Source organism: Stegodyphus dumicola, chromosome 1 (genome assembly GCF_044657685.1).
Source record: "Stegodyphus dumicola isolate Sdum_Otavi_A_Nest chromosome 1, ASM4465768v1".
NCBI classification, from domain to species: domain Eukaryota; kingdom Metazoa; phylum Arthropoda; class Arachnida; order Araneae; family Eresidae; genus Stegodyphus; species Stegodyphus dumicola.
In genome coordinates this window covers 56875262-56902071 of record NC_140768.1, presented here as the reverse complement: position 1 = coordinate 56902071, position 26810 = coordinate 56875262, and the positions used below count along the sequence as shown (strand labels likewise).

The following is a 26810-nucleotide window of genomic DNA, read 5'->3' as shown; positions in this document are numbered from 1 at the left end:
GCCCAAGTAAGTTTTTATTTTTGTTAAGTGTGTCTTGCCGGTTCACTTTATCAAAGAACAATTCATTTGATTTTGTTCTTTTTCATAGGCCGATGATCGGTGAAATAATAGCTGCGTACTACACAAATGAAGGAAATCAAGGACCAGTTATTCTTAAGCCAGGTAACTATTATTGTTACTACTTCTGCTTTAATTAGCTACTAAAATGCGTTCTTTCTTGAAGACAAGAAATGTGGACTTTTTCCTTATCGGGTTAAATTACTTTAATTAGTGATTATAAAGCTATATAACATAAATTTGTATACTTTAACTATGCTAGGATTTTAATTAGGATTAGTTAAGTAAAGCTATTATTCCACCTGATTTATTCCATCTGACTAACACTTTACTTATATAAACTAACGTATCGTTTCATAGATGGCAATTCTCTTCGAGCTATCTTTCACAAAGCAAAAGCAAGGTTTATGTATCTAGCCTTCAGAGCATTTTCTAAACTTAAGACAACTGGAATTTCAATGCTGCTGCTAGCACTAAGATTAAAATAGTTAGGATTAATTAGTGATATTCTTTGTCTTAAAGTAAACTATTTTTTTTATATATTTTTTCCATTAGAATGACCCTGAATATTTCATTAAAGCGCTGCTAACTTACAGCAGTAGTATTTTGTGGATCATTATTTTGCTGATTTTGTTTCTTCAGTATTTCCACTATTTTTATATTATTTATGAGCAGAGTCGGAAATTTATTTAAAGGAATGAATTTTTTTTAAAAACCCCTACATTTTTTGTGAGGTTATAATCTCCTTCGTTTTTTGTATTTCAAAGCCACTTTTATCTTGAAGACTGATTAAAGAAACAAGAATATTGTGCTACTTAATTAATTGGAATTAAAAAAACTAATTCCGCTTACTTTAAGGTCAGAATTATAAAAGAAAGTACTTTAATCCTTTCCAAATCAAAAGAACCATTTATTGACCATGTACTCGTTGAAGCAGAATATTCAAATTCTGTAATTCTTTTGAAAATACATTTTTTACTCTGCACCTGCAAACATGCAAAATATTTTAAAATTTTTTACTGTTGTGAAAACATGAAAATTACCTATATGTTTTAATTTGAATCATTTTTTTATAAATGATAACAAAAACTCAGTTAATAAACACTAGACATACCTAAGAAAAATATGACTTTAGCAAACAAATGCTGAAAATTGTGTCATTCGTGAGTGAGCTAATAGACCCTGGCGTACGAAATTCGGTATATATGTGCATCTAGACAAGAGCCAGTGCACCTCGAAGCGATTTTTTTCAATATTTGAAACAGATTTTTTAAAATTTTCTTTTCGATTTTATCGCATCATTTTGAATAGTTTTATTCTTTTAGAAATGTGGTTTTGGCAACAGTTTTTCATTCAATTGTATACTGGACTGCTGAATGTTGAAAATCAACACTGTTGCCATTTGGAAAATTGAGGGCGATAATTCTGTGCAGTTTATAAATTTAATGTTTCTCTTGGATACTAGAGATTTGTTGAGAGAAGGTGTTGTTGATGTATTTAATTGTGGCAAAGCAGACTAGGGCTATCTGCCTAAGAGAAGGAATGCCTTCGTGGAGGACGTTCTAACGGAAACTGGCTCGTATACATGTTACACATGTGGAAAACCACGAAAACAAACATGCAGCCAGCCCGTTCGCGGGATTCGAAACTCGGACCGAACTACCAGTGTTCAGCGACTTTACCGCTCGGCCGCTGGTGGGCTTGTTGAGATAAGGCAACGAGAAGTTGGTTAATTTATTTATTAGGATAATTAATATTCGTATTAAGGGATATGGCTTATTTCATTGTAATTTTGTTACATGTAATAATTTTAAAAAAATATGAAGTTGTTCTGCAGAGTAAAATTCTGCGCCGTTTTTAAATTTAATGTTTGGTGTATCTTTCAGGCATTTTTCCGGTACATTTAAAAGCCAGGCGAAAGCTGGTAGCGTAGCTGCTATAATAAAATGAGTGTAATAATAAAATGAGCCGTATTTAATTCATTTTTTGCTTTATTCATTATATAAGCCGGTATTATGTTAAAACAAATTACATTATTTATTAATTTCATTTATTTTTAAACTTCTTAATTTTATTGAAGCACTGTGTGGAGTCGATATTAGAATTATAATTTCCATTATTTAATTTATATTTCCGTTATTTAATATTAATACCACATTTAAATAATTAACATTACATTTAAACATGAATAAAGTATTTTATTACATATTAGCATCGTATCGCTTGTTATAAATATCTCATTGCCTATTGCTGACATCACATTTATTGTATTGATTTTCATAGGTGCAATTTTAGGATGTAAAAACTGAGAGAGAAAGGAAAAGCTAAAAAGTAAAAATTCTTTAGTTTGAGAAACAAACTTAAAAAAATGGTGCACTTATAGAACTAGGTTTAAAAATGCCATATTGAGAATCATCTTGTTTTGTCCAAGAAAATGTTTTATTGCATTTAGGGTTTATTAATGAGTACATTGTAACATAAAAAATTTCATGAGTAAATATTTAGTAGAACATTTAAATCTTGATATAGTCCATCTAACGTACCTTAACCTATTAGACTAAAGCATCACGTTTTAGACCAGCGGTCTCAAACGCAGGCTTAATGCACAATCTAAAAACAAATGATGGGCAACTTTTTTTTTTTTTTTTTTTTTTTTGTTTTGTTTTGTTTACAAAATGAAAAATTTCAGAAAATTTTTAGCAAACTAACAAAATATTACCAAAATGAAAAAAATTTAAATACTTTTAAATTTTGCTTACTAAATACTTATCAAAATATACATAAAAAATAATAATAGTATCTCAATGGAAAAACATTCAAATTTATATTTATTTTTTATCTGAAATTTAAAGTCTGGAATCTGTAAGGTGTTTTTTCTTGTCTACATTTTTGTAATTCAAATATATTGGCAGCAAATTATTAAATTCTTGGACTGATACTCCTTTCAAACAGTTCTATCTTGTTTAATTTATAAAATAACTTGCTCTTATTCAAACTAAAATTTAAAAAATAATGAATACTTCAGAAAAAAAGTGGCTTATGAAAAGTTTTCAGAGAAAATTTACTGAGTGGGACAAAACTTGAGGCTAAACACTAATAGCAACGTTTCACTTATAAATTTTTTTCTACACATAAATAAAAATACATATGCTTGTGTGTAAATAAATATAAACTTCTTTATCTCTTGATGCAACTTCAAAGTTAATAGCGCTTCGATTCCGATAAGTTTGTAGCCTTGGGAAGAAATTACTAAAAATTATCTTCATCACGGATTTTACATGCACATCAGCTAATTGGGTTACTAATTTTCATCTGCGAAAAATGTTGTTCGCAAATTAATGTATTTCCAAACAGAATAATTATTCTAATTAATTTTAAGTGAGTAATTTCAGCAGCTGAATTCTGCAGATTGTTGCTGAGTTTATTTATTAGAAAATAAAGTTAATAAAATCTGCATCCTCAAGTCGATAAATAATTACGTTATTTATATTTGTTTTAATGGAAGTTAAAATAATATAAACTCGGACAGCAAATAACTAAAACCACGAAGTATTTGCAACAGCGTAAATAACAAAAAAAAAAAAAAAAAAAAAAAAAGCATAATTGAAATGTCTTCGCGGACCGCATAAAATTACTTAAATGGCCGCCAGTTTCAGACTACTGATTTAGATGGCAGTACTACATTATCAAAAGTTACAATGTAAGACACTTCAAATTCCTCGATATTATATCCGAATTACTATGAATTCGAACCATGATTTGAATGAAACGCTTCGTAAATATTTCTATAAGTTTGTTCAGTGTTTAGAAAATTATTTGCGAGACTAGAATTACATAAATATTATTTTACTGTATTCCACTGGAAACAAACATTCCTTTCGATGGAAAACTTACAGTTTTAAATTCTCAGATTTTAATTAAGTGATGAACTTTTCGAAAATTAATTAAAGAGCATATTCGAGAATCGATAAGCAAACATACCATCAAATGGAAAGGTTTTATTTTATGAAACTTCTAATGTAACTAGTCAGTTTGTTTCAAATTCTGCTATTCTTTGTTCTTTCCTAACTTATCCTTGTTTAAAAGTATGCAAATGTAACAAATACTTAAGTCAACACAGTTGGCCACAAAATTATAGGAGCAAAGCGCAGAGTAGTATGTAAAGTCCTGGATATCATTTCTGTACCTGCATTACCTCTCATGGATAGGAAAAGCCAAGCAGTTGAGTTTTCATCGTGTCTGCAGCGGTAAGTTGCTTTAAGTTACTAATGTTAACTCCAGGCTAACCAGAGCCTTTGGTTTAGACAACTGGTAACTTTTACAAGGTATAAACGCACAAAGCAAAACATTAAGCTTTGTGCACCACTCGCTTCGGTAGTTTATAGTATAGTTTAATACTGTATGTATCTATAAATGGTCAATGCAATAAAATTTTGTTTGGTTTCATTTGCTTTCGTATTAATATCGATAACAATAACTAAGTCTTGCAAAGTAAGTAGCAGGAACAAGTTAGTGAATTGATAAATTTAGAAAAGACAGGACGTTTAGTCACTATTTTTATGGGGAATCAAAATTTTCCCTGGATGTCCTGATTCAGGAACTTGTTTTTTTCATGGTATAGCTATGATATTTTCAAGGTATCGTCTGTAATAAAAATTCCTAAATTGAAATTGTAGTTAGAAAGCCGTCATTAAAGAAATAGGAACGAGTACTTTGAATAAATAAATATGTAATGCTAAATCAATAATATGTTTAAAATATACTCCCATATTCAAATCGGAATAAATACATGCAAACCTACCCCCAAAAAGCAGATACTAAAAAACCGGAAATCCACTGGGAGACTGCATGAAAAAGGGAGCAAAACATGGCAAAATCAGAAATGAAGAAAGAAATTTACATCTTTAGTTGCATTGCCATCAGAAGATTGGTACAACGAAAGAAGTAAATAAATCAGCCTGTTTAAAAGTAATTCGTTTGGTTTAGCTGTACTTTGATTGGTTAATAATAATAAATTCCCAACTTGGAATCTTATTCGTTGAAGCGCTATCCAAGTAATTCGATGATTTTTCATCTTCACTTTTATAAAATAATTCCTTCTTGTTTCATCATTTTTGCTACACCATAGTAAATGTTATCGAGGAAGTGTTTCCTAATTATTTTTTTATTAATGAGTTTAAAATTCGTAGTTTATCTAAATCCATTTCTTGACAAATTATAGGCTCAAAGGTATTTGCTACCAAACAGAACGAATATATGTTTTTTCATTTTAAAATTTTTATTGTTCTAATGTTGTACATTTTAAGAACTATCTCCTCTTTTATTTTTATTTTCAGACCAAAGAGGCGTTAGACCCAAAGGGCTGATTAGTCTCAAAACGGCATTTTGCTCGTTTCAATTTTTGCGTTGATTCACTTTTCAAACTGTTGCCACCAAATATTATCGTCATGTACTTTATTCAAAGAAACTAAATGTTGGGGAATCTGCATGACTGCATGAATAACGTAGTCCTCCAACCGAACATAGGCACTTGGAAGCCTGTATTTTGAATTTCGAATTTGTTTTATTATCTATTTCAAATTTTGTAAACCTTTAATGAATTTTTGATTGACAAACGATTTCAAAACGAGCAATGACAACACTGTACGAAAAAAACATTTTTATCTCCAGCGCGGGAGTTTGTGTATTGGAAACTCTAAAGATATGCTGTTTTTAAACATTTTGTGATATTGCTGTTGAATTTGGCTTAAGTGCGAAGAACATTATATTTAATAAATAAAGGTAACAAACAGAACGTCAAAAACGTATCATAAAATTTAAAAGCTTTCAGATTTTTTTAAAAAGTAATTTTAGCTTAAAATTTAATATGTTGGATTGCTTCTGTTTTACATCTTTCTTGGACTCAGTCCACTCTAAATGAAGTTTCATTATTAGACTTTTAAACATTTTTGCTTGTTTCTGATTGTTTCTATAAAAATTTTTGAAAGGTTTCAATTCGGCTTGTATGGATTCAAAATTTTAATATATTTTTATTTTTTCATATATTGAATTGCTTATATTTTTTTTTTTGGTTTGTTTGTTTTTTTTTTTTTTCGGACTCGGTCTGTTCAAAATAATATTTTAAAAATTTGTTTATGTTTTCGTACTATAATTTTGTAACTTTTTATAATGCTTACTTCGGCCTTTAGGGGTTGAACTGGTAAAGACACAGATTAATTTAACTTTTTTTCTGAGATTATTTAAGTTTTAAACTTAACTTATAATAAAATTTTTCCTTTTTCTTTTTTTGGTGGTTCAGAAATCAGTTGATTTATTTACTTTTACTTTTTTTCATTGAACTCCTCCGCATGATAATGCAGCAAAAAAGTAAATTTCGTTTTTCATTTTTGGTTTTGATATGATTTGCCCCCTTTTTCTTGTAGTTTGCCAGTGGGCTTTGGGTTTTGATTATTTCATATGTTTATTCCGAATTGAATAGGGAATGAATTTTAAACGTACTATTTATTTTAATTTATTGTGCCTTATTGCCATTTAATTGCTGCTGCTTTTAGAGCGCAGTTGGATTAGGTTTTGAATTGCTTTTTACTTTGCATTTATTCTTATACATATAAGTGTGTTTGTATGTATGTGGGTAAGATAAAAATATGTAAAGGAAAATTAAACAGTGAACTGCTTATAACAGTAATTGTCTTAAAACAGTAACTGTCTTGAAATATTAACTGTCTTAAAACAGTAACTGTCTTAAAATAGTAGCTGTCTTAAAACAGTAACTGTCTTACAATAGTAACGTTCTGAAAAGAGTAACTGCTTATAATAAATCTCTCTAAACTGCGTCTGTGGGCACTTACATAACGCTTCAACAACTAAGATTTCAATTTGAGAACTTATTATTATTAACTAATCGAAACAAAGCTAAACAAAAACTTACTAATTCTGAACCAAGATTTCATCTTGAACACGTCATATTCGCTCTTTGCTTCCCTTTCTATCTAGCCTGCTGCTCCATCCATCTTCAAATAGCTTTTCAAAATTTTCTACTATATCGATGTAGTTCTTGAAGAATAGAGGCTTACTACCACTATTTTGTTTGTATTGGATAAAATATGTTTGACATTATATATATATATATATATATATATATATATATATATATAGGTATTAATAGAAGTCCCTGAGATTAAAATTATTCTCTGAAATTAAATTTATAGTGTTTAACAGAATATTAATCTTATAAAGCAAATGCTAATACACCAGAGGCTGGTCAGTATACTAAGTAAGAACATTTGGATTTATCTGTAAACACTAATTAAAGCAAGATTACATAATTTGGTAACATTACAAGGTCACCATGGTCACATCATAAACTAATCTGTGCTTGTTTCTTACACATATATCATCCATCGGTTTGTTTAGATTTCGTTTGGTTTATTTGATTCGATGGCAGTCGAAGGTAATCTATCTAAGGGAAACATGCCTTCGTGGATAATTTTCGAAGTGAAATGGGCTCATATCTTTGCTACACACCATAAATCGTTGAATACGTCACGAATGAATGAGCAACATTGCGTGGAAACAGCATGCACAATGTCAGCAAACGCTACCCAGTATAGGAATGTTACCTGTAATTCTCACTGATGGTGACAAGCCCTTGGCCGTGCAAAAAAAAAAGCTTATCAAAACTTTCATTATGTGTATTGCCCTGCTTCGAACAATATCCCAGCTTGAAAGAATTGTAGGTAATTTCATTTTGTAAACAAGACTTGTTTCTACATGTGAGATACTCATTTAATTATTTTATTGTTAAAAGTGAAAGAAAAACATTTGCCGTTAGTTTATTATTTACTCTATTAGTTATTAATTTTGGGCAAGAGGTAATTAACAAGCAGCGATAAATGAGTTAACACTGTTTTAGCGACTTTTAAGCTAGCGGAATCCACTGTGCTGAACATAATAGCAGACCACGCATTGAGAAAGTAATGTTAAGTGAATGTTAAATATGATCCAGAAGAAAACTCTATACTTAGTTGTAACACCGTTATGCGCTCTCATGTACCATCACGCTCTCATGTATGTATCATGTACGCTCTGTAACTGAGTTAAGAACTAACATTCTCACCACGAGATGACGCCACTGCATCACAGCATTTTGACACCATATACAAGGTCTTCTCAGACACTTTAGTTTATAATTTTATGTCACTGTTCATAAAGTATTATTTATCAAGCAATGAAAATGCGTTTCATTTTACAGGTGTGCACGTCTTTGGAAATAGTTCTCCTTCTGCACCATGGAAAAAAGTGACAGCTGCAAAAAGAATGTTCGAAGAAGTGACATCTCATCAACCGAATTCTTTTCAAAAAGAAGAACTTATTGATGACATATTTCGCGTTCTTACAAATGATACTTTGTAAATATCTTTTCATTCAACTTTATTATAACAAATTTGGACTAGATGATCGGGAAAAAAGCCGAGTTTTAAAACACACTCCCCCAAAATTATTAAATAAATCGAATTGATTCTAATATCAAAATGCTGAGAAATGTCTGAATATCTTACTTTAATAGGTCTTGTCTTAAATTGGTAGGTTTCGGTATTTGGTCCAAGTATTCCATCACATTTCTTAAAACTCTGCGTGATTTTTGTGTTAAATCAGCTTGAGTTCTAGATTGAAATCCAAAGCAGAAGTGTCATAAAAAATTGTGATGTTAGATAGAACCGAATGCTTCCCGTTTTTCATGATAACATTGTTTAACTAAAATTACCATGTTTATTAGAAAAAAAGACCTTTTTTTTTTAAAAAAAATTCCTACTATTAGCTCACACTCTCCTTATATCTCTCTCAAATTTTCAATCGTTAATAAAATACTTTTTATTCATCCTCTGAAGTTCAAATACATTTTTTAAAACTTGTAGTGGATGACGATGTTAATACAGTTTTTTCACATATTAAAATCAATTCCTACTTATTTATTCCTGTTTATCGGAACTAAAGATATGCTATTCTTTTAAATAATTATAAGACTTACAAATAATGACCGTTTATTAGGAATTATCAAGTGCTGTAAAAATTAATTTTATAACAACTTATAAATAATAGTATATGACTACGATAAATGGGATTGTATTATTTAACAAAAATTAATGGCAACAGTAAGACAGAGTTCTAAAGATTTTTAAAGTGTATGGAATTAAAGAATTGTAGTTTTATAGAGTTGGATGAAGCGGATATAATTATATAGCGAAAATTCTTTCCATATTACTATGTTAACGTGGTAATAATATACGTATGTTTAAAATATAAACCTTATGTCCCTTGCTTATTAAAATAAATAGCACTGTAAATTATGTAATAATATATCTAGGACGAAATCTCTTCTCAGCAGGTCAAGCATATGTCGCCTTGAGTCGTGTGAAATCGTTAAATGGAATATTAATTGAAGAACTGGACTGCTCGAAACTCACTGGAAAGGCTCCTTGCAATAACGAAGCATCACAAGAAATGGATAAAATGAGAAATTATAGACCACCATCATCTTCATAAATTAGAAAAAAAAATATTAATAATGTTAATAAAAAGTAACTAAAATAAAATTTTTCTTTGTTGACCTAAGTAGGAATTAACATTAATTTTTTTAGTCCAAAGGGATTTGAATCCCGAAGGACTATTAGTTTCGTTTTGGCATTTTGCGTCGGACTCATAAATGTCGGTTCACTTTTCAAACTGTTGCCACAAAATGTTAGAGTCCTGCATTATATTTGAAGAAATTAAATAATGAAAAATCTGCATAAATGTATGTATATTTCTCGTATTGTGATAAAACAACGGTACATAGAGTCATCGAATTTTGAATAACGTAATCCTCCAACGAATATGACCATGTGGAAGACCAAATTTGAAATTTGAAATTTGTTTTATGATCGATTTCCTATTTTTTAAAACTTTGACGAATTTTTGATTAACAAACTCAAGGATTTCAAAGCGAGCAATGGCAACGCTGTGCAGAAAAAACATTTTTATCTCCAGCGCGTGAGTCTCTGTATCGAAAATGCTCGTTTTAAAACTATTTTGCGATATTGCTGTTGCACTGGATCTTATGGTTTAAGTGCGAGGAACATGATATTTAATAAAGAAAGGTAACACACAAAATGTTAAAAAACGCCCCTTTGGACGTAATTTAAAATCTGAAACATTTCAGATTTTATATATATATATATATATATTACTTGGTTTGCTATATTTTTGCTATAAAATCTGGTAGGGTTTTATAATTGAGTGCTTTGGCAATGAAATTGTAGAATTAGGAAGGACTTTTATTATTATACTGTGCAGAACAATTACGCTGTTAAAATACTATATGTAAATAAAATCATACAAGTAATTACGGTATAAATAAATTTCTTAATCATAGCTGATTATAACAGTCACATCTAGTAGAATCACATTTAGTAGAAATGAAAAGTGGATGTAGTTTAGGCCCTGCATCCACTTTACTAGTATTCATTTGGTACTCAGTTGTTTACTCGGCATGACCAAAAACAAACAGGTAACAATTTATCACTAACAGTGTTCTTAGAGGAACAGCTAAAGATACTGTTATAACAAAAGGAAATGTAGAAAGCGGGGGAAACAAGAAAAGAGAAAAAGAAAAAGAAAAGATTTGAAAGCTTTCAAATTTTATATTACGTCCAAAGGGGCGTTTTTTAACGTTTTGTGTGTTACCTTATTAAATACAATGTTCTTCGCCCTTACACCATAAAAATCAATTTAACAGAAATATCACAAAACGTTTAAAAGAGCATATGTTTAGAATTTCCGATACACAGTCTAGCGTGCTGGAGATAAAAATTCCTTTTTTTTCCCTTACAATGTTGCCACTGCACGCTTTGAAATCGTTGAGTTTGTTAATCGAAAATTCGTTAAAGTTTTGCAAAATATGGAATCGATAATGAAATAAATTCCAAATTAGGGCTTCCAGATGCCCATATTCGTTGGAGGATAACGTTATTTAAAATTATATGGCTCTAGGTACCGTTGTTTTATCACAATGCGAGAAACATACATACATTTGCGTAGATTCTTCATTATTTAATTTCTTTAAATATAACACAGGGCTATAATGTTTGGTGGCAGCAATTTGAAAAGTGAAAAGGACATTTAAAGTTTTCAACACAAATTGCCAAAACGAAATTAATAGCCCTTCTAAAAAAGAAAAAAAAATCTAGGATTTTCTCTCACAGAATTATTTTAAACAAAATAAATATTGACATGTATTTTTATTTATCAAAATTTATCAAAAAATATGTTTTTATGTTCATGTAGGTCTTATTTATGAGTAAATACAGTACCACACTTGTTTTTAACCTTGCCTAACGAAAACAATGGATTTGGCCTAATCCACGTAATTATGAGATAGTAATTGCGATGAGAGCCGCTTTTTTTCTGACATATACTGTAGACCATGTAAAAAAACTAAATTATCTTTAGATAGGTAGAAAGTCCGTAATGATAACATAACACTTTCCAGAACTTAAATAGTTCTAATTGTGTGAGATACGATAAGTGTTTCTTTCAGGACAGCGAATAGGTTTCTCTGCCTCGATTGAGGCACTTGGAAAATCTCGTGGACATCTTTACCATAAATCCTTCATATTATTTCAATATGTTTAAGAGTCTTGCAATAAAAGGTTTCCATATTGACGGTACTTATTTTCCAAAGACTGGGTATTCTGTTGTTGAATGCATTTAGCTATGTTGGTTTAGAATGTTGAATACATTTAGTTATTACCTATGAAGTATGATTTTAATAATAAGTTATAATACTTAAATGATGTTTTAGTTTCTACGCTAAAAACTCTGCTTAAGATTATTTTATGTTTTTTTTTTTTTTTTTTTCTTGAGAATATTCCATTTAATTTTTTTATTTATAGAAAGCTTATCAAAGAAGTATAGCAAAGCTAACTTAACAATCACTTTTCTTTTCCAGGCATTATCCCGATGAGCAGCTGATGAAAGATGCAGAAGGAAGACCCGAAGAATATGTAAAACAATTAAGTGCTATTTTTATTAAGCCAGAAATGGGATTTTATGGTTCCAGGTAAAAGCAATACATAATTTATTTTGAAAATAATTTTTAAATGCCCCACATACTCTGATTCAATCTCTTGCTACTCACGCCCCTGTGATATTTACAAGTCAGATATGTATGCTCGGCCTCGCGCTAAATCTATTAACAGGCTAAAACTGTGAAGAAATTACATATCATATTGTGTTGTGAAAAACCCACCTTTATATATATATATATATATATATATATATATTATATGTATATTTACACCTATACATACTTAAAGCAGTGATATTGCCTTTCTGTATCCGTGTATAATTCTAAATAGACGGCAGCTCTCTATTTTGAAATCTTTCTACATGATATTTCGATGGGAAGGGGGGAGAATGTTTTGATTACATAAGCAGTAAATTCAAATTCCTAACTGCAGAAGTAGGAAAGCGTATTTTGTATAAAGCACATGCCATACTTTTGAATGATATCAAGTCGTTATTTGAACTTCAAAAGACAGATTTATAAAATTTAATTTGAAAATACTCATTCCTTCCAGGGAGGGGAGGAAGAATGTGCAAATAATAATTAAGTAAGTAAATAAGTAAAATAATAAGTAAATAATTGGTTACTTTATAAAATATCATTATTTTTATGCATGCATTTAGACAATAGTTCAGCTATAGCACTGGCTCCTATGCGATTTATATAGTGAATTTTTGGCACATTTAAGGCAGTTTGATGATTGTTTTTAGTGCTGTTCATTCCATGTGTTTGCGTTAGGGAATTGGCTGATAAAGCATTGTGGATGGCAATTAAAACATGAATGAGTACCCCTTGCAGTGATTCTGTGATAAATAAATATTTTTAAATTACTGATAATGAAATTCATGATGCGTTTAATTGAACCGTATAGCTGTGTTAACAAGCATGAGATGAAGTTTTGTTGGTTGAGTGTAATAATATACTCTGACAGAGTTTCCTGTAAGCAATAATAATTTATTGTATAAGGTATTTTTCCCTCCTTACCGCATATCTTTGTGATGTAATTGCAAGCATACTCGACACGTATTCGAGAGAACCAGGGTTCGAGTCTCGGTGACGCCACTGCATAGTTTTCAGGTCTCTAGCATCAAAATAACCTCATGATTTTACAACTAAACCTACAGAAAGTTAGAAGAAATATTTTGTGACATTTAGACATGGAAAAGCCTGAATACATGTATGGAAATCTTTTCATAAAACTTAATAGCTTTACCTACCAGCTTATTTTATGTCCAGAAATACAAATACAACTTATATTTCGTTTGGACTCTTCTACCGTTCAGTTCCTTATGTTAAAAGAAATTATCATTTGTATGATGATGTCTTTGAAAATTAAACTGTTATTGTAATTAATATGGATTTAAAAGCATTTGTTTAAACGCCATTATGAAAAATCTCGTACATTTTCTTTTAAGATTAGGATCTGTTTTTGTTTTAATTTCTTGAATTTCATGGTAGGTTATTATCATATAAAAGAAATTATCAGGTTATCAGATACCTGTAAAATTTCTTTATTTTATAGAGGCTCAGTTACGGTAATGTTGTTATTAAGACAAGACCACATACTTTCAAATTTAAATATTAATAAATAATAGTTTTACTCAACATGTTGTTTACACATCATTTTATAAAAATAAATTACATTATACTGAAAATAAACAGTTTTACAGTTCGACGGACTAATTTCTTAAGTTATTTTTGTTATTAACTCAGAATTTAATTATTTAGTCAATACAAAACTGATTTTACGAATTTTTTTCCGAGGGTAAAATGGAAAGCCGCTCATATGTAAACATTTCTCAAAATTGAATTCTTCCTTACAGATTACTTATTCATATCTCATTGTTTTTCATGTCCTATGTCTTAGTTCCTCGAACTCTGTTCTAGTTAAATTTAATAACTTGAAGTTTGCTATTATTAACAGAGATTTCTTTTCATTTGCAATTAATAAAACTTTAAAATTCTTTTTTCTAAGTATTACAAAAAAATTCTGTTACGCAAACTCCTTTTCGTACAAAATTACCTCAATTTTCCCCAAGTTTCCCAAGTAATTTTTTTTATTGATAGAATATGTGGGTTATGTTTTAAAAATATTTTTATGATTAAACTATAATCTTGTATACAAAAATACAAATGTAACTTTACAAATATACATAAAAAATTAAAAAATTTTGACATAAAACTTTTATTTCGCATATTTTTAAAACTGTTCATATTCGTTTTGGACGACTTCTGGCGAAACTTGCTTAAGTAAAAGAAAGCATGTCTGTATCTTCCGTCTGTTTCATCAGCCACAACAATCACTTCCAATTTTTCAAATGTTTCTTCACGACTAATTTCTAATTTATGCCTATTTTGTATTTTGTTTTTGAACATGAATTCTAGTATAATTACGAAAAATACGAAACAACGCAGGGAATTTGTTTGCATTTTGCCTTAGAAAATCAACAACATAGACTGCCGACTCATTTTTTAATAGTGCTTTAATTAGTGACTAGTTCTTTAATAGGTAGGGAAAACTTTTGAAAAGTAATATCATGAAGATGAATAATAGCTTACGTTCTTATTCAAAATAATTATTATTCCCTTCTTAAGCTATAAAGTGAAGCCCTCCAATATCCCAATACAGTAAGATCTCCACATAGCTTTTATTTAAAGGCATAAAACTTATTGTGTATTCTATAATTTAACAGCAAAACAGTTCTTCAATATCAATAGGAAAATATGAGTTGCTTAATCTTTTTATATTCAGGCGCTTAAAATAATTATTTCATGTATGTATGTGTAACAGGTATTATGAGTTAATTGGAAATTCTGTTTCCTTTACAGAACGCACACTATCATTTTGGTTGATGGTCATGGTCAAGTCGATTATTTGGAAAAGACAATGGAAGAACCCATAGACGTGAATTTGGGTATTACTTGGGCTACAACTAAGATGCAATTCACAATACAAGAACCCAGTAGGATTGTGTCGCGGTTATGATTATGCGACTGATGTCTAGAGATAAAATTTTAAACACTGTAAAAAGAATCTTAGTATTTATAATCTTTTTATGTTTGTATTTATATAAAGTTACACCTTTCTCATTTTTTTCCTCGTTTTAATGCGAGTTATAAGAATGTTCACTATCTAACATTTCTAGGACAAATCTGTTTTCTGTGATTTTTGTAATATATTGTTATGATATAGATAGTACGTTTAATTTTCTTTTAATTAAGGATTTGCAATAGAATAGATTGTCGTTCTCAAATTACTTAGAAAGCCTTTCTTATAAGCAGCTTGTCTAAGATTACGTCAGATAACTAAGATTAACATAATTATCTAGAATACAATAAAATATAATCACTTGCTGATATATAATTATGGTATATTACAAAAGATAGCAGCTAAAAATAAGTACTTCTTCAGTTTTAAGACTTTTATAGTACATTATCATCCTTCTGAGCTGAAATTTCCTTAAATGTAATACGGTTTCAGCTAACACCTATAAGAAAGAGTTTAGCAAAATTGTAGCATATTCACACTTTCTTAAGGAATGGAGAATTATTTAAGGAACAAATAGTATTTTTAATAAAAAAAAACACCTTTGTTAAAATACCAGAGTTACCAGAGTTAAAACACCAGAGTTTGAAAGTGCTGACTTTTGTTGATTCAGAGTGAGCATGCAGAGTATTACTTTTTTAGAGTTTACTCTTCAGAAGATAAAGCATGTAACTCACCACTGTCAGGCAAATCAGTAAGCTTCTTTCTAAAATCACTGCTATGATTTTTGAAATTACCCCAGATAGGCTCTATCAAGTATGGCAGAAGCTGTTTATAGAATGATAAGCCTGCAAAATTACTGAAAAGCAATCAAAAACTACTTTAAATTTGCATTTTAAAGAAAGGACTCAATGAACATCAGCCTACTTCTCGTTATTTATGCAGTTTGTAGCTTCTTTCGAAGCATTTCACTTCACCATTCGCGAGTACTAGAAATATTTTATACCACCGTCTAATCATTCTTAACTAATCTTCTTCTGGAGTTTTATAGAAAAGATACAGCGTGAAATGCTCTTCCAGTATTGTCCATCCCTATCACTTTCTGGTGCAATGTTTCCTAATTTTTTTATTATCACGACTCGCATTCCTATCATTTCTTTAGGGGGGAACAGTTAAAGGATTCTAGATGAGAATAATGAAAAATATTATATTAATAAATACGTAAATAACATTTCTGACAACTGATAGGTATATAATAATTAATAACTATAAATTAATGTATGAAATTATGTAATAAAACTAGAAATGGCCTAACTTTTCTCGACTTTATAAAATTGTCACCTTATCTCTTGGTTGAGTTTTGATCTGCACTTTGGAAACATTACTCTAAACCTTTTGAAAAGAACTTTTTAAAAAAAGGTAACAGCATAGGTCTTACTTCAAAAAAGCTGGAAGAAGACATGGAATAATAGCTACTATGAAATGAAGCACTCGTTTCAGATATTACAAATACTCTCTGCTTAACACGTTGACTGCCACGCTAGTTTGTAAAAAAATGTCCGCCAGGCCACGAGTGCTGCTATAGTATGCGCCAGTTGTTTCTGATAGTAAGCGTTTAGAACGTCTAGAATAAAATATTTCTGGACAGTCATTTAGTTTAAAATCTTTCCTCAAAAACGAAGTATTTAAGAAAGGGTGTGAGATTCGAAAATTATTTCTTCTTTTCCAAATATTTTTTGTAAAGTTACAAATAGTTGAAATTTTTTTTCGGTTAAATTTGTTGCTCCATTTTTTTGCAGTGTCTAAAAAAAATGGAAGAGTAATTTTTAAGTGAAACATATATCAGTGAAGAAGAAACCAGTTACGAGGCTTAAAAAAAATTCGAATAGTAGCGATGACGAGCAGTCGAGATTTTTCAGAAAAGTAATTATGAACAAAATTACATCTCCAAATTCTAATTTGAACACTGATAAATGCAGTGATAATAAATGTGGTACAGATACTACTAAACATAAAAGAATTGGTTGTTTAGGGAAAAAGAAAAGTGGATATCTAAGAAAGCATAATTCAGTGAACGAAATAAGTTTACCTGTCGACAACAATAATTTTTGTACGTTTCTTTACCCAATCATTCAATCAACCATCATATTTTTTTCAAATATCTGCTTTATCTCGTGAGTACTCAAAGAACTGTCACCCGAATACGGATGACACAAACTGATCAGAATTTTTGCCGTCAACAGAATATGGATAACGCGGCAGTCAATGTGTTAAATATCATTCACTGCATCTGTAAAAAACCAGGACTGCTATTTAAAACGTGCAACTTTTTGAAAAAGAAAGGGACAATGATATAATATGAAAGTTCATTCAGTGCCTTCAAATCAACAAATGCTGTTCCTAATTATTATTTTGCTGCTTAAAGAATTTCCCATGTTTCTATTTCCACGCTTAGAATTATTTAGTCTTCTTTTTTCTGTTGTGAGGAATATTCATTTAAGAAAGGTGTAGCAGAGCTTTGAAAATCTTTATAAATTTACAAATATTTAAAGGAAAAAATCTTTAAATTATTGCATTTTATGCAGATAGTTTCATGAAATAATCAGCTGTTTGTCAGATTCTCTATACTCTTCCACGCATCTTATTTAGATCTGAGTACTTCTATTTTTAATAAAATAATGTAATTATTTGCTTTATGATTTAAGCATTCAAATTGTTATATAGTGGAATTTATTCTAATATTTCTTGCTAAAATAGTAGAACCCATTCTGATACTTGAAATCACTGAATACAAGAAATAATACGTTTTTATTGTTATAATATACTTTACTTGTACTGGGGATTTAATCAATGTCTCCATCATTTTAGGATACATTGCTTAAAATCCATAATGCAATTCCACGCAAGTGGATTTATTCTGAAATAACAAAATTTTATGATTGTATAAAATTAACTGTAAATTTCTAAGCTCTGAATTTCTAAATTGTTCTATTTTATAACATTTACAGCGTAACACATATGCAAGTAATAACTATTTTATGTATATATTTATTAAAGTGCATATATAAAATTAATTGCATTATGTGTTGATTTTTGTAATTGTAAAATATTAATTGTTTGAAGTTTTCTTCAATAGCTGTTCATGTATAAATTTATTTTTAATAAACTGAAGTGTTAAAATGAAGGAAATAACGGATATGATTTAATATCGCAAAGTTAGAGTTTTATAATAATGATCAGCTTTAAAATTTGAAGCAATAATTTAAATTAAAGAGAAATTTGAGGTGGTATTGAAACTTATCCACAAATTTATATCGAAACTCTTTGCACTGGATAAATATTTAAACAGAATTTAACACATTGCATAAATATCTGCATATTCTACCCTATATACTGCAAAGTTTTTGAATGAGTCACTCTTTATTCAGTATTTATGTAAGTAGCATATCTCAGCTGTCAAACATTATTCATTCACACTATGACAATCACATTGCGATCTTGATAGAATGCAGACCTCAGTTCAGCTACTATGATAGAACTGCAGTTTTATAGATAGGCTGAAGATTTTTCGTAGAGAACGTAAAAAGTTCTTTACTGATCTGTACTCAGCTGAGGATTTAGGAGAATAATATCAAAAACGATAAATACTATTCGTTCACATTGTGCTGAAAGGATTGCGAAGATCTCGTCTCACCATAAAGGTCTTAGCTCAACCAAAAAAATTAACAGAAGAAGCAAAGCTTTGAATACACATCAACGCCAAACAGAAAATGTTTGCCTTGAACTCAGTTTGTTTAGGCAGCAGCTTTACAGTAGTCAAGCCGAATCTAGTAATTTATCATGTACGCGCGCCGATGATACATGCAGCCCAAATTCTAAAGGCCTCACACAATCGACAACTCGAAAACTTAGAAGTCCTTTGAACGTTCTTCGACTTGATGAAGAGCCATACTAAAATATTACCTCCAAACTTTAATTCTCATTCTCCAACTGTATAAAAGAATACCGTTAATTTCCCAAACACGTCCGCGTTGTACCATCCAGTCTGGATATAAAGACCTCAATCCAACTACACTGGTTATCATAAATTAAGGACAAATCACAAAAATAGCGATAACTCCCTCAAAAATAAGCCAAACCGTGTAAAATTTGAATACGTTATCAAGTAAGAGTAGCTGAGTAAAACTCCAATATGCAAATTAGTGGCGCTGCATTCGGAATACGTCATCTGCGAGGAGCATAAAAGTCCATGTTTGAGAGCAAGCCCACATATTTCACTGTGATAGTGACATCAGAAATCTGAGATAGCCAATTCGTAACAATGATCTCCAGGCATCATTTGCCTGCAGAACTACGATAGAAACTAGAGGCAGGACAAAGTCAAACAGAAGTGGCCAGATGGCTAAATGTGAGTTCTTCTTTGGTTCATAGACTTTGGAGACAATTTCAAATCACAGTTCGGTACCTAGGAGGTTCGCCAAGGACGGCCAACTGCTACGACGAGCGCCGATGACCGATATTTGACATCATGTACACTCAGGAATAGAATTGCTACTCCGACTCGTCTTAGATCCTCCTTTGCTGCAGCCACCGGAAATTTAGTGTCGACGTCAACTGTGCGTAGAAAGCTTCAGGAAGGTGGTCTGCATGCGAGGCGAACAACCATTTGCGTGCCGCTCAAGTCACGCCATAGGAGGGACCGTTTGCAGTGGGCATGACAACATGTCCACTGGACGCCTGAGTAATGGAGGGCTATTGTCTTTACGGATAAGTCCAGGTTTAATATAGAACGCGATAGTAGGCGTTATTTGATATGGAGAGAACCTGGAACCCGTTATCATCCGTCAAACATCCGTGAAAGAGATACATACGGAAGAGGCAGTGTCTGTGTTTGGGGTGGCATCTCTTTGGGTCGACGCACAGACCTACATGTTTTTCCAAGGGGAACCGTGAATGCTCATGTTTATAGAGAGGACATCCTTGATGCTTATGTGAGCCCATATGCCCGGGCAATAGGTGATGATTTCCTGTTACAGGACGACAATGCAAGACCACACAGGGCTCGCATCATATATGATTATCTTCAACAGGAAACAATTTTGCGCATGGAGTGGCCAGCTCGATCCCCGGACTTGAATCCTATCGAGCACGTTTGGGATGCTTTAGGGAGACGTCTAGCTGCTCTCAATCCGCCCCTTTATACCCTTGCCGCGCTTGCAACTGCTTTGAAAGAGCAGTGGCTCTCGCTTCCTATGGAACTGATAGATGGCATAATTGAAAGCATCACACATCGCTGAATGTGCTGTATTGCTTCTAGAGGTGATTATATTCCATATTGAAGGTACTTTTACTATAGCAAACTGACATCTTCGATTTGTTTATTTTATACATGTGCTAATTTCTATACTACCATAATTGTCTGGTAATTTCTTTTTATGTTATTTGATACCTTACTATGTGTCGTATATTGTGGGTAAGCTTCATAAAATTCTACATGTAACTTTTTCAGTAGTCTTAATTTTTGTGATTTTTCCTTAATTTATGATAAGCAGTGTACATCTATATGCGCATGAATATGAGCAATCCAACATAGCATTATTTATTAGAGATGTCTTAAATAGCGGTCAGTGCTTAGAAGTCATCTTATGTGCAAAATCAAATTAGTTGTAACATGTATCAAAATGTATGACTAAAATATGAGTTACATTGGCTGTTTTTAGAGTCACCTGTTCTCCACATGTTGCGTATATTCCCAGTAATCTCGAGTGTTGGAAATTCCTCTTTGTCCTCTTATTGCCAGAAATCGTTTCTGTCTATTGATAAGTTACCCCTTTACAAAACGTCTATAAAACCCATTCTTAGTTATGCCTGTCTCTTTTGTGTCATTCCTGAGATTACACATTACACAAAAATCAACTTTTGCAAAATATTGCTACTTGAATGATTAATTGTCATGAGCAACTTCCTCATTAATGACTTAAATGTCCATGTGGATTTTAATATTGAAAACATGAATAAACATTTGAAACAATCACAGAAAATCTCATGCAAAGTCAAAGACAGTAAAAATTATCGGGGTATTAAATACAAGAAGTGGGCTGCGCCAGGGAAAAATTTATATGTTCTATGTACACCTGAAAAGAAAATGCATAAAAACATTTCAGTATAAATAAAATCAGTTCATTCTTCCCAAGCAACAACCAATTCGTTAGTAATTTTTTGTTGCCAAACCAGGTTGACTCTTCAGGTTAATATGCATACGTATCTTGATTTAAATTTAATGTTATACAACAACTTTTTCTCAATATCAATAAAAGAATTAATATGGCAATAACATACCTTGTGAATTATCCTAACCTGAAACAAAAAAGTTATCAACAGCAGCTTTTATTTATTTATTTATTTATTTATTTATTTTTTTTGACAATACTATTTTTATTTCAATTTTGTAAAACTTACAATTTTTTTATTAACAAACTCTACGATTTGAAAGTGAGCAGTGGCAACAGTTCTTGAAATAAAGCAAATTTTTATCTCCAGCGCGTGAGACTGTTGCCACTCGGAAATATGAGTGCGAAAACTAGCGTTTTCAGAGTTATCAGTTAATATCTCGGCTGATTAAAGTCGTATGAAGATAAGAATGGTCGAAATGGCTTCTCATGAATCTTTGGAATTCGGGAGGTACTTCTCTCAACACTCAACTCCCAGCCGTTTCGGAGGAGATGGTGTCACGAACAAACAGACAGACATACGCTCACAGATTTGAATAGTATAGATTATTATTATAATTTTGATTTAAACTAACAGAGTGCTACTGATGATTTAATGGAGACTTTACTCTTCTTTTTCAAATACTATTATTAAATTGTATCAAATGTTGTTAGGACGGCTCTAAAGAGAACTTTCAGACCAGTAATGGAATATTATTTCATAAAAGGAGATTCGACATCAGGGATAAATAGAAGGGCTAGCTCATTTCTTTGTTCGACTCCTCGCCGACGCGAGCCTAATGGGGGGATGTAACAGGCAATAATCTGACGTCACTGTGATGCCACCTGTCCTGATTTCCCGCGTTTAAAACAGTGGTTTCATTGAGCTGCGACACGATTTTCTAGAGGTTACATATCCCAAATTAATTTTAATAATATATATATCTGTTTTCTAATAATGTATATATTTAAAATCATTTATATATATGCAATTTTAGTCAGTTTTTATTTTAAATTCTATATTGTAAAGTATCGTTTACGTAATATGGCTTTTTGCGCTGCAGTAACGTGCCGTAGCACTTACAGAAGTATGAAAGGATGAGATATTTTATTTCATGGGACCAAAGGATCCAAATGAGAGTTTGCTTTTGACGAAAGAATGGATACACAAATGTCAAAGAGAAGATTCTATTAATGTGAAGAGCGGAAAAATCTGCAGCGAACATTTTCTATGCAGTGTTTATGAAGATGATATGAAAAATCGCTTGTTTGGATAGCCACAAAAAGAAACTGTTGAAATGGAATGCTGTGCCGAAAGTAAATTATGATGACAATAATAAATCAAAATTGATGATGACAATAATAAATAAAATTTTAATGATTTTAAAATAAAACTCACAAATGAATATGTAGATCATCCTGAATGTTTAAAGATAAGCAAGAATGCATTGATAATTTGAAGAACAAAATAATATCCTTAGAAAATTGTATTAAATTGTATTAAACTATTGAAAAATAGAGAAAAGAAAAATTTTAGAATGTTTGTTCAGCGACAAAGAAGGTGGACGACATCTAGACAGAAATTGGTATCAGAAATTAAAATCTCAAATAGCGAAATTTGGGGGGGGGGGACACAAATCGGAGAATTTGGAAAAATGTCTAAAGCCTATTTTTATAAAGTCGCAGATTAATGAATTACTGAAAAAGAAGAAAAAAAACAGGTGGACTAGTGAAAATATTTCACGTTGCAATGTCATAAGAGCTCTGTCATCTTAAAGCTATGATTTCTGGAAAGAAAAAAAATTAAGAAAAAAATTGGAATATCTTTACCTAGTATTATCAAATTAAAGAAATGATGTTTATTTTATTTTTTAGTGTTTTCTAAATTTTAGTGTAGTCCAAGAATTCAAAGTAATGTTCTTACTCTAAAGAAGGAAAGAGGCGAATATTTGTATTCTGTAGAAAAAATATGCGTTCTCAGTTTCGACGAAATGCATATAGATTGAAACTCTGCTATGACTCTAAACTGGACTAAGTTGGTTCTTTTCAAAATGTGCAGTTTGTTTTAATCAGAGGTCTCATTTCGCGCTCTGCCTCAAATTACTGAGAAACCGCGTTTTAGATAGAGGATTTTTTTTAGAAGATATAACTGTTTTAAATTTTGATATTATTAAAGAGGTTTTAAATAGAGATTGAGAAGAAATCAAATTGTGTCACAAACTAAAACCAAATTATTTAATGGTCAAGGGAAACGAGAGACAAAAAGTCGCTCCAGAGAAAACATTATTTTCAAAAAGTACCGCAAAAGGTATACTCTACCCCACAGGAAATCAGAAAGCATCTGACTTCTATGAGTTAATCGATAATATCTTCGGTATTATGAATAGTACCAAAATAGTACCAACAAGAATAACAAGTATTTAACAAACTAATTTTGTTAAGTACTTGTTAAAGTTATTCTTATTGTATCCTTTGTAACTAATTATTGATTAGATTTTGTGCTAGATTAGCATTCTATATAAAATATAATAGTATAAAACATCAAAGTAATTGGCATAAAAAGACCTGCTTCCTTTACTCACACTTTTGAAAAATTAAATAACTGTTTTAGGTACTCTGAATAAAGCTATTTTGTCAAAATTAAGGTAACAATCTTATATACATTTATTTAATTGTAATATAGATATAAGTATAAATTACAAAATTATTTAAAAAATATCTATTATATTGAATCGGAATAGAATTATAACAATGTAAAATTTACAATTAGGCAAAAAAATCAAACGTAGGTTAGCAGAAATGTTGCTATATATGTCATATATGTTTAAACCTATGTCAATGTAAAGTTGTTTTTTGAGTAAATTTAAATAGCTGCTATTATAGTTATCTTAGAAGCAGTATAAAAATTCTCTCAGTTAGCATGCAAATAAAGAAATGATTAGAAATAAACGTGCATTAAATTAAAAAAAAAAACAACCTGCAAATAAAAATTAAAAAAAAAAAAAAAAAAAAACCACGGAACTTTATGTTAAAAGAGTAGCACATTTTATCTATTATTTTAAAATTGAGTAAGCATTATTAAATTTTTAATGGTTCAGTCTAAAATGCATAAAGCAGTAACATTGCCTCTTCCAAACTATAGCTATCTTTCACACACAGCTCATTTTAAACGCTGGTTCAAAAACGCTAATTTCCAAGCTGTGAATTATATTGGCGCGCTCAGTGTCATCATGGCTACGTCATCACTTCTCACTTTCTGCTTCAGGGAAAAAAGCTCTATGAGCTAGCCCTTCTCTTCTAAGTCCTGTTCGACATGCTCAACTGCTCGTTTAGCAATTAGCTGCTCATTTAGCTCCTACAAGGTTGCTAAATGAAAACTGCTCATTCAGCAACCTAGTAGGAAAATATACAATGGACTATCAAGCAGGTTCACTTTTTTTTATTCTCATACTTAGGGTCATTAAAACCGATGAACAAACAGACTAAGAATGAGCCTTGAATTCGTATATGAAAGAAGAAATATGATGTAACAGATTTATTATCACTGGAATACTAGAGTACATTATTTAAAAAAACTTTTTTTTTAATTTTCTTCATTGCTGTCGCCGTTGAATCGTGGTAATAAATTACTGCACTGAATTCATAAACGTACGCCGTATGACTGCTTGGGAAGTTTTGGTCACACACACCTTTGTAAATGTTATTTTAAATTAAAACATCCGGGAAAAGTTATTAATAAAAGAAGTTGTACTATATCTTCGCAGTACATGTTTCATTAATTAAAGATTGCACATCAAGTTCTAAAGTTTTGGTCTAAAATAGTTACCATTTCGTTCGTTTAATATTTTATAAAAGAAAGGCCAAGCAGCGGCCGAGCGGTAAACTTGCTGAACACTGGTGTTTCGGTTCGAAACTCTCGAATCTCGCGAACGAGATGGCTGCATGGTCGTTTCCGTGGTTTTACCAATGTGTAACATGCTTACGAACCAGAAAGTCCTCTACCTTAGAAAGTCCTCCACGAAGGCATTCCTTTCCGTAAGGAGATAGTCCTGGAGGATTTGCCGTAATTACATAAACCAAAGCAAAATTTCATAGAAACAATTCCACAAGCCCCTTAAAAAATGTGTAAAAGCATGCATTTCGTCTGCAATTTCAAAATTTGCTTTGCCTTAGTACACATTTTTTGTAATTTTTTAGAAACAATTTTAAACCACTTCAAAGCGCTTTTAAATTTCGAAATATTTCCTGTTAAAATTATCGTAAATATAAAATATAACTGCTCAAGGAAGATCATTTTTAAGAAGCTGTTAACAAAAACAGTTGTAAAAAATATTTATAGCGGCATACTTGGATGCTGCTGTATTTAGAGATGACCATAGATTGAACGCTAGCTTTAGCGTTATCAACTAATAGCTTAGCTTTGTTATTTTTTACTTGTTTTTAATGTCTCGTATGATTAAGTTTAAATTAATTGGATTTTTTTTTCCTAAGAAAAAAGTTCGATTTCTCATTACAACTACTTGAGTTGTTCAAAAATACTCAAAACATATACATGGAGGTTATAATTTAGATTAAAAAAGATTCAGAGAAAGAAACATATTTATGTAAAATTTAATCTAGAAAACTGTGTGTGGCAACAGTACAGAAGGAAAATTGCTTAACCGCTGGTGCGACAATATTTTTAAGGAAAGAAAATTAATTAGAAATGTTTTCAAATTTTAATGAAGTTTTTACTTACGCATTCAAGCCCTTGCTCACAGTCACACAAAAATATAAATCCGCCACATAACTGATCTGAAATTAAAAAAAATAATAATAATAAGGAAAAAAAAAATCTGAAAGGTTTCAGATTTTAAATTACGTCCAAAGCGACGCTTTTTTTTTTTTTAACATTTTGTGACGTTATATTTATTTATTAAATATCACGTTCTTCGCTCTTAAACCATAAAATTCAGTTTAACAGCAATATCGCTAAATAGTTTTAAAATAAGCATATCTTTAGAATTTCCGATACAGAGACTCGTCCGATGAAGATAAAAATTTTTTCTACACAACATTGCCATCGCTCGCTTTGAAATCCTTGAGTTTGTTAATAAAAAACTCTTTAAAGTTTTACAAAATATGAAATCGATAATAAAACAAATTTCAAATTTCAAATTTGAGTTTCCACGTGCCCATATTCATAGGAGGATTATGTCATTCAAAATTCGATGGCTCTATGTACCGTTGTTTTATCACAATGCGAGAAATATACATACATTTATGCAGATTTTTCATTATTTAATTTCTTCAAATATAATGCAGGACTCTAACATTTGGTGGCAACAGTTTGAAAAGTGAAACGGACATTTATAGTGATTCAACGCAAAATCGCAAAACGAAAAGAATAGTCCTTCAGGGAGAAAGCTCCTTTGGACTAAAAATTAAAACTTTCAAATTATTAATGTTACCAAAT

At 30.8% G+C, this 26810-nt stretch overlaps 1 protein-coding gene across 1 annotated transcript in view; it reads left to right on the top strand.

Annotated features, from left to right (window-relative positions):
- Nucleotides 1-18218, top strand: part of LOC118181945 (transport and Golgi organization protein 2 homolog) — a 93276-nt gene extending 75058 nt beyond the window's left edge. Inside the window, exons 4-7 of the mRNA XM_035351187.2 lie at nt 89-162; nt 8309-8465; nt 12044-12154; nt 14990-18218. Coding sequence (XP_035207078.2) covers nt 89-162; nt 8309-8465; nt 12044-12154; nt 14990-15146 — 499 coding nt within the window. The 3' untranslated portion in view covers nt 15147-18218. The remainder of the gene's footprint in view (nt 1-88; nt 163-8308; nt 8466-12043; nt 12155-14989) is intronic.
- The last annotated feature ends 8592 nt before the right edge of the window (nt 18219-26810 follow it).